A 9,241-nucleotide genomic window follows, 5' to 3' on the forward strand; every position below is an offset into this window, starting at 1 on the left:
ATCATGCTTGCCACTTACTATCACACCATCCTATTCCTAATTGAGCTAGATGTCTTTTATTAGGAGTTACGGGGCAAGGGTGATGGTTTAGAAAGAAAAAGGAAGGGAAAAACAAAATCTGAGAAGTTGAGAAACTGGGTCTTCAAGATACTTGTAACCAGAGAAGAACCTCATTTTCTTCTTTGCTTCTAAATTGTGATACAATCTTTTAGCCCTTTGGCTATCTAACTCTATATGATTTTGAATTTTGGGAGTTCTACCTTTTCATTTCTTTTTGCTTTTGTTTTTGGTATCGTCTACTTTTGATTTTGAAGTTTTAGGAGATTCGATTTTTAACTCCTTTGATTTTTTTGGAGTTTTGGTTTTTGGTGGGTCTTTCTTTTCTTCTCTTTCTTTTCTTTTCGAAACAACTAACTGATCTATTTTTGTACAAGGTCTTCTCTTCTCTTTTTCTGATATTCATCCAATTCTCAATTCGTTAGCTGGGTAAGCTTTTAATTGGGTGTTGTAATGGGTCAGGAATTTATGGAGAAGAATAAAAAGACTTTTATAAAATGGTGAAGGCTCAAAAGGGGGTAACTAGAGGAAAACTATCTTTTTGGGTTTTTAACATTTATTTGGCTATATTGATAAAAAAAAAGGGCCTAAATTCTCTCCTAGGATATGGTGTGGTGATCAAGCAAGTGGACGTGTGGTCTTTCTATCTGGACATCCTTTGTGTCATCACTCAATAATCATTCAGATAAGGCTTTTGGCTAGATTCTTACAGGATATGGAACTTAATTGTTCTAACCTAAGTCTCGAAAACTTACTGCTATATACAAACAAATGTTGATGCATGTCATTCATGAAAAGATGTAGAAACTATTGTACGTATATTAGTCTAAGTTCAAAGAGAAAAAACTATTGTGGTTTGATTTTTAAGGTGGTCACAAAAGAAAAAACTGTTTGGGTCGACTGGACATGACTGTTTGGGTCGACTGGACATGTCTGGTCCATGAGTATCCCAAAAGACTGCTCATGGACGTGGAGAAACATTTTGGAGAATAGGAAGGAAGCCAAAAAGTTTATCAGATATGAAATTGCTAATGGTGAAGACACTCTCTTATGGCATGATATTTGGTGTTCAAGATCTCCTTTGATCGAAGATGCAGAGGCGAGAGCAGCATGGGATTTTCAACTAAATGCTACAGTAAATATCCTTATTTCCGATGGCACATGGAACTCAGAAGTCCAAAATTTGCAGGCGACACGATTGAAGGAGGAAATCAATGAAGTGCAAATCAATTTGCACCTAGACAAAGACTTCATCGTCTGGACTCCCCATCAAAGTGGCAAATTTATTTCCAAGAGCGCTTACGAAGCTTTGACCAGAGCACGAGAAAAGAAAACTTGGTGCAGTATGGTATGGGGAAAATGGGTTCTGCCACGCCATTCCTTCTCCACATGGCAACTCTTTTCTAATAGCATACCAACACAGGACAGGTTAGTGCATAAGAAGATCCTAAACAGTTCGGTGTGCTGTCTTTGTAATGAAAGTAGGGAATACTCAGCGCATTTATTTTTTGAGTGCCAATATTCAAGGAATTTCTTTGGAAGGGTGAAACAGTTACTGGGAATTCACACTGATACCTCCAATTCGAATAGGGAATGGTTTTCGATAATTCGACAGTGTAGAAATGTTGAGGTGGGGGAAATCTATAAGGTGTTCATATGTGCGTCGGTGGATTATATATGGAAGGAACGTAATTCAAGACGCTTTCAACCCAATGGAAAACCTCTGGAGGCAGTGTTTAATAAGATGGTAAGAGATTTGAGAAACTATCTACAAGTGATAAGACCGGAACTCAGAGATAGTGAAAGTGGAAGAGGACTGTTTCTCAGAATCGGCATTAGTGGTGAGTTCAAGCAACAGATGCAAACGAATTGCGCATGGGTTCCTCCGATGCGTACGAGATTGAAAGCAAACACAGATAGTGCCTTAGATATCTATGGACCGGGACATGGAGGAGTGATAAGAAATAATGAAGGCAGGGTTTTGGCTGCATTTAGTGGAAGTGGTGGTATGGCATCAGTTATATTCCAGGAACTGAAAGCTATAGAGGTCTGTCTGGATCGATGTCTGATAGAAGGCTATGTAGAGCTTGAAGTAGAAGCGGATTCACTAAGAGCTGTCAATGCAATCAACAAAATTGAGGAACCTCCCTGGTATTGTCAAGATGTAGTGGCCGCTATTGAGAGGAAGAAGGAAGGATTAAGTTTCATATCTTTTTCACATGCTTTTCGAGAAGTGAATAGAGTAGTTGATTATTTTGCTAGTTTACATAGAAATGTTGAAAATGTTGAATTTTCTACTGTACATTTTGCTCATCCTCTGGATTTTGTTGTACAGAACATTGTAAACGAGGATGAGAGTGGAACTATATATGTAAGGAAAAGTTAATTAATACAGGTGGGGGTCGGCAGAACCCTAGCTTATTTGGAAAAAAAAACAAAAGTTCAAAGAACAAATCCTTACTATATTGCTATAATGAGACTTCTAGACTATTTATTCATCATAGAAAAAGGAAACTAGACTTTTAATACTAAACAGAAAAATATTTTTGGTCTTTTTCGAATTTTTTTTTTTGAAAGGAAATAAATCTACTACTAAGAAAGAATTATGCTACTAAGAAAGAAATGCTTAGTTTTTGCAAAATGTTACTATACCACCCCCAAATAGAAATATATTTTGTCCTCAAAGTATGAAGAGATAAGAAAAGATATTACCATAAAAACATGAGCAAAAATGGCGATAGACCTGTATTCTATTCTTCATGATGAAAATACGCCACCCCCAAATAAGTTTGGGGTGTGGGTTGTTTGATATAGAACGAGGAATACAAGGTTTATTGTACTAAGGGTAATTATTCTATTACGAAAATTTTTTTGGGTTTTTGTATTTTTGAAAACATATATGAAATTACAGAAGAAAAATGGAAAATTTTGGAATAATGAATCTCTATTACCTTCTACTCATATACCAAATTCCACAAAAGAAAACATACAACTAATAATATATAACATATAACTGAACTTATACTACGTCATACATGTGAAAATAAAAATCAATATAAATAAATCAAACTATGACGAACACTAAGGAAATTTCCTAGTTAGAATCAGTGCATGACTCGTCACAACATCGAGAAGATCTTTCTTCTTGACGTCAGGTCCTAGCATGTCTATCACTACATGGGAGCATGTCTCTAATGCTCTGTAGTGTTCTAGTTACACTATGCTGAAAACATCGCTGCTCCTGCTGGAAGGACCGCTGCTCCTCTCTGATTGTTCGATATTCCACTATAATGTTCCCCTGAGTTTCCCTGAGCTGGTGGAGATACGCATGCAGAATCCTCTCGCCTCCATGGAGAAAATGAATTCCGTCCATGGGTTGAGTGAACTGTCGAGTGGCATATTCAACGAAGTAATCCACTTTCTCAGTCGGGCGTGCTTGCTCAGTGGCAGGTGGATACCAAAAATTTTGGATGTAGTGGGCATAGATAGGACATGTGGTAGTGTCCTTGACCTCCACTAGGGCATCTGTGGCCCTAATGCTACATGATCTTTGTGACCATCACTGGTAGAGGGGTTGTTGACTTCTTGGGTTTGCAGAGTTGCTCAAAGATAAGGGAGACGATGCAAAAGCTGTTCTTTTGCTCTTGAAGAATCCATAAAATATGAAGCATCGCCTTACCTATAGCTAAAGGCTTGGTTGAGCCTAGTAGGTTGTAGGCTGCCCACTGAGATACTGCCAACTGGTTCCTTCACAACGAACTCTAAAACGCGCAGTGAGACTAAAACCCCTTCGAGAAGAGTCTCTGCCATCATCACATCGATGGTCTTGTTGTCTGGGGCCTGTTCCATCTAAACATAGACCTTCAGAGGAATCCCTAGAACTGCATTCACCACCTCCCTAGTGAGCTTAAGCATCCTTCCATCCTTGAGAACCATGATGCTCTCCTCCTCCCCTCTAACCATACCATTGTAGAATGAAAGAGTGAGAGAAGGAGAATAAGCTGCTCCTCCCAACAAAACCAAAGGTTCCTATCCTTTTTTTCTAATCTTAGCCTTGAAGTGCACTTCAAATAGATTGGAATTGAAGATGGGTTCAAAATTTTGCTCCTGCATGATTTTAAGAACTCGAGCCTTTTAGAGTTGGAATTGATAAAATATGGATTTTTATATGGAATGGGGGTTGAAAATGGAGGAGGCTGTAAATATTAGGAGTGGTGGTGTTTTGGGGTGAGGTCGCGATTGTTAGTTGAACTGGGGCGGTCGCGAGCTGAATTGAGTGGCTAGGGTTTTGGCAATTTGGGGAAGACGAATTGAGCCGGGCGGACGCGAGTTATTTATATAAGATGATGGCATGTGCGTTACACATGCTTTTTTTAAGTTCTTTCGAATTTTTTGCCCAAGCCCAAATGAAATCAGGTACTTCCAATCTTGTCCTCAGTGCCTTACCAACTTCAAGAGTTGATCCGCGTTTCGTTACTTGTCCGATCTTGACCTGTGAGGTACCAAAACGATCAGCATAAAAAATGTTACATAGTGGTGTAGGGTACACTCACATCCAACGGTGAATAAGAAACAAATGAAGGAAAGAAATAAAAATAAATTGTAGGGAAATATATACAGATTACAGAAAGAAAATTTAATTTAATTTTTTTTGGTTTTGAATAATTTTGACTAAAATTTTAAAAAGGTGCAGTGGGTCGTTTTACGTCAGATCCCCAAGACTTGAAGTTTCCAAAACTTGAGTCAATCCCAACAGATGGTTGGATTACTCTTTTAGACTGTGCGTAATGCACCGGAGGATAACACGTGTAGACTTTATAAACATAATTATTATGAGGTTGAAGACCAGGGCAAGTTGGTGTTTGACAATTCAAGTATCATCCTTCTCTCATAGCTCGACTCTTACGTGCGTATGAACTCTTACCCAAACCAGGGATGATTTTTGGTATAAGTATCCATATCTTCAGCTGCAGTTCTCTGGGAAGTGCTTGCACATGGTCGTTGAAACTTATCCATCTAGTCTTGCTAGGTGGATGGTTTTTGTTTTTAACAGAAGACATTTTTTTGAAAGTTTTTGAAAGGGAGATTGAGAAGGGGAAAGATTTTGAGGAGAAAGATGAAGAAAGGAAAAATTTTGAAATTTTTGTACAAGTTTGAGTCTTTTAACGTCATTTGCTCGAGACAAATAGAGAGGTGGAGGCAAAAAGATAGAATTAAACAAAGAATAATATCACTTTGGGTTACTTTATTTGTTTAATTTTCATATGGAGACGCCTCGTCTCTTTGAAATTTTTGTTCAAGTTTGAGTCTTTTAACGTCAGATTCTCGAGACAAATAGAGAGGTGGAGGCAAAAAGATAGAATTAAACAGAGAATAGTATCACTTTGGGTTACTCTATTTGTTTACTTCTCATTTGGACATGCCTCATCTTTTTTCTTTTTTTTAGTTGATTTTCTCATGCAAAGATATCTCTAACCATATAAAGGTTTTTACAAGAAGATCATAATTATACGTGAGTCCGGTATCATTTTGGTTACTCTGGGAGTATAATTTTTATTTTTATATCCTCTAGTTTTGAAACTCGTACTTCAAAAGCTGTGATTCTAGACTATAGTACTTCTTTTAGAAAACAAATCATAATAGATGTTCTTAGGCAACTTTCGTGTTGTCTCTGTGGTGAACCCAATCTAGATAGATAGAGCTTCAGCTATACGAGTTAAGGGATTTACTGTGCAAGACATGGAATGTGCTGACCCAGTGAATAGCTCGGTGATATAGGCGACCTTTAGTAAGCAAAGATGATCTCAAAACCGCCCCTAGATTGCGTTGTTTGGGGTCTGTGTAAAATCCATTGCCCGTGTTTGGTTTTGAAAATATCACACAACTATTGATATATCGAAAATCTTGCATTAAAAGAACAGAGAAACTAACTGTTTTTGAAAAAGAAATATAAAATAAAAATAAGAAAAATTGTATACTCGCTCCATAGGTTCACACTTACTCAAATGATGAGTAAAAAGTGTTTTACTACAAATATGCGAGATATACGTGGACTAAGGATCCGACACTTACAATCACACCCTACAAATGGAAAGGTCCAGTTACCTTATTAATGTATTCCCTTTAAAGTAGAAGATGGAATGAAATGGGAAAGGAATGCATCAGAAAAGAGGAATTAATCCTCGTAGATGGGATCTTTGAGAAGGATTTTTCCACATCCGTAGATAATAACTCATGAAAATGTTTGAGGCGCTGATCATTTACTTGAAATGTGGTGTTATCCTTGTGGTTTTTTAAAGTGATAACCCCCCATAAGGGGTGGCTTCAGTTATTTTAAAAGGACCAGTCCATCGAGTATTCAGTTTTCCTGAGAAAAGATGCAATCTAGAGTTATAAAACAAAACTTTTTGACCAACTTCAAAATATTTTCGTAAAATATGCTTTTCATGTTGGTTTTGTAATCTTTTGAAAGGTCATAAACATCATAACGAATCTTTTCGAGCTCATTTATTTGTAGTTTACGCTTCTCACCTACCACATTGAGATTATAATTAAGGGTTTTTATTGCCCACAGGGCATGATGCTCTAGTTCAACTTGCAGGTGACAAGGTTTCCCAAAGACAACCTTGTAGGGTGACATCCCTATAGGTGTTTTAAAAGCGGTTCTGTATGCCCATAGTGCATCATTCAAACGGAGAGACCAGTCTTTCCTATTTGGATTAACTATTTTCTCCAAGATATGTTTAATCTCTCGATTAGAGACTTCTACTTGACCACTTGTTTGAGGATGGTATGGAGTTGTAACCATGTGGGTTACTCCATATTTTTTCATAATATGTTCAAAAACTCGATCGCAAAAATGTTATCCACCATCACTGATGATGGCTTTTGGAACACCAAATCTTGAAAAAATGTTTTCTTTTATTAAACCGATGACTGTTTTGTTATCATTGTTACGACATGGTATGGCTTCAATCCATTTAGAGACATAGTCTACAACTACTAGGTTGTAAATGAAGCCATTATAAGTTGGGAAAGGTCCCATGAAATCGATGCCCCAGACATAAAAAATCTCCACTATGAGAATGGGATTTAAGGGTATTATGTTACGTGCAGAAATACGACTGAGATATTAGCAATGAACACATGCTTTGCAATGAAGAAATGCATCGCAAAAGAGTATTGACTAGCATAATCCATATTGTAAGACCTTAGCAACAGTTTTATTTGCACTAAAATGTCCTCCACAGGACTGCTCGTGACAAAAGGAAAGGACCACAGACTATTCCCATTTTGGAATGCAACATCAGATAATCTGATCTAGATAGTAATTGAAAATATATGGGTCATCCTAATAATAGTACTTTACTTGAGCTAGAAACTTCTTCCTCTAATTTTTATGCGACAATGGCGGAGTCTCTTCAGTCACCAAATAGTTCACAATATCAGCATACCAAGGTGCAAAAAGAATCGCGTAAAGGTGCTCGTCAGCAAAAGAATCTGAGATGTGATCGGAATCACTATCACTATCATTATTTAACCTAGACAGGTGGTTAGCCACTACATTTTCAACTCCTTTTTTATCTTTTATTTCTAAAATGAATTCTTGTAAGAGGAGAATCCATCGGATCAATCTCTGCTTAGCATCCTTCTTTGAGAGAATGTACCTAAGTGTTGCATGATCAGTGTAGATTAAGGTTTTTGAACATATCAAATACGGACAAAATTTGTCTAAAGCATAGGCAATGGCTAAGAATTCCTTTTCAGTGGTCATATAATTCCTTTGAGCCGCATTTAGTGGTTTACTTGTTTAGTAAATAACCGTAGGTCCCTTACCATGTTTTTGACCTAAAACAATGCCAATAGCATAGTCACTGGCATCACACATGAGCTCAAATGGTTTTGACCAATCACGAGGTTGAATTATAGATGTAATTATTAAGGCAACTTTCAACCTTTCAAAAGCATGCATGCAGTCCGAGTTAAACTCAAAGGGTGCATCTTTTATAAGAAGATTAGTTAAGGGTTTAGCAATTTTTGAGAACTCTTGGATGAATCTTCGATAAAATTCAGCATGGCCTAAAAAAGCTCATATGTCACGGACGTTCTGTGGAATAGGTAGAGTAGAAATTTTATCTATTTTAGCTTTGTCAACCTCTATACCACTTTTAGACACAATGTGACCTAACACTATTCCCTTTTTAACCATGAAGTGACAGTTCTCCCAATTAAGGACCATATTCTTTTCTTGACAACACGCCAAGACATTGGAAAGGTTGGATAAACAGTCATCGAAAGAATCTCTATAGTGGGAAAAATCATCCATAAGCACTTCCATAAATCTCTCCACTATATCACTAAAGATGTGTAACATGCAGCGTTGAAATGTGGTAGGTGCATTACAGAGACCGAAAGGCATACAGGCATAAGCATATGTTCCAAAAGGGCAAGTGAAAGTTGTCTTTTTCTGATCAGATTCATCAATTTAGATCTGGAAATAGCCTAAATACCTATCCAAGAAATAGTAATAAGCATGTCCTACTAAACGTTCAAGCATCTGATCTACAAACGGTAGGGGAAAATGATATTTCCTTGTGACGACATTCAGCTTCCGATATACAATACAAATCCTTCACATGATAGGAACACGTGTTGGAATTAACTCCCCTTCCTCATTACGGACCATTATAATCCCAGACTTCTTTGGCACCACATGAATAGGACTAACCCATTCGCTGTTAGATATGGGGTAAATGGTAGCAGCATCCAGTAATCTTAAGATCTCCTCCCGTACTACCTCTTTCATGGACGGGTTTAAACGACACTGCGGTTCTCTAGAGGTCTTGGAATTCTCTTCCAGGTGAATCCGGTGCATGCAAATCTTTGGATCAATTCCCTTTATATCATCGAGAGACCAACCAATGGTAGAGCGATGTTTTTGAATCACTCGAACCAAGCGCTCTTCTTCTTCTTTTGACAACTGGGATGAAATGATGATGGGATAAGTACTATCGTTATCAAGATAGAAATATTTTAAGTCAGGAGGGAACGGCTTAAGGGCAGGTGTTGGTGCTGTGGGTAACAAGGTTTCTACTAGGTTTTGTTCTTCCACTGTAAACACTTGGGCTGGTATTATCTATTCATTTTTGGTTAACTCAACATTAGAATTGAATAAAGGAATGGA

The 9,241-nt window shown here is 37.5% G+C and overlaps 1 protein-coding gene across 1 annotated transcript; it reads left to right on the forward strand.

Annotated features, from left to right (window-relative positions):
* Nucleotides 1-997: 997 nt before the first annotated feature.
* On the forward strand, nucleotides 998-2,443 carry LOC147497537 (uncharacterized). Its single transcript, XM_086562918.1, has one exon. It carries the CDS (start codon nucleotides 998-1,000, stop codon nucleotides 2,441-2,443), a length of 1,446 nt encoding a protein of 481 aa, XP_086419044.1.
* The last annotated feature ends 6,798 nt before the right edge of the window (nucleotides 2,444-9,241 follow it).

The sequence above is a fragment of the Coptis chinensis genome, chromosome 5, assembly GCF_015680905.1.
Source record: "Coptis chinensis isolate HL-2020 chromosome 5, ASM1568090v1, whole genome shotgun sequence".
In the NCBI taxonomy this organism is placed as follows: domain Eukaryota; kingdom Viridiplantae; phylum Streptophyta; class Magnoliopsida; order Ranunculales; family Ranunculaceae; genus Coptis; species Coptis chinensis.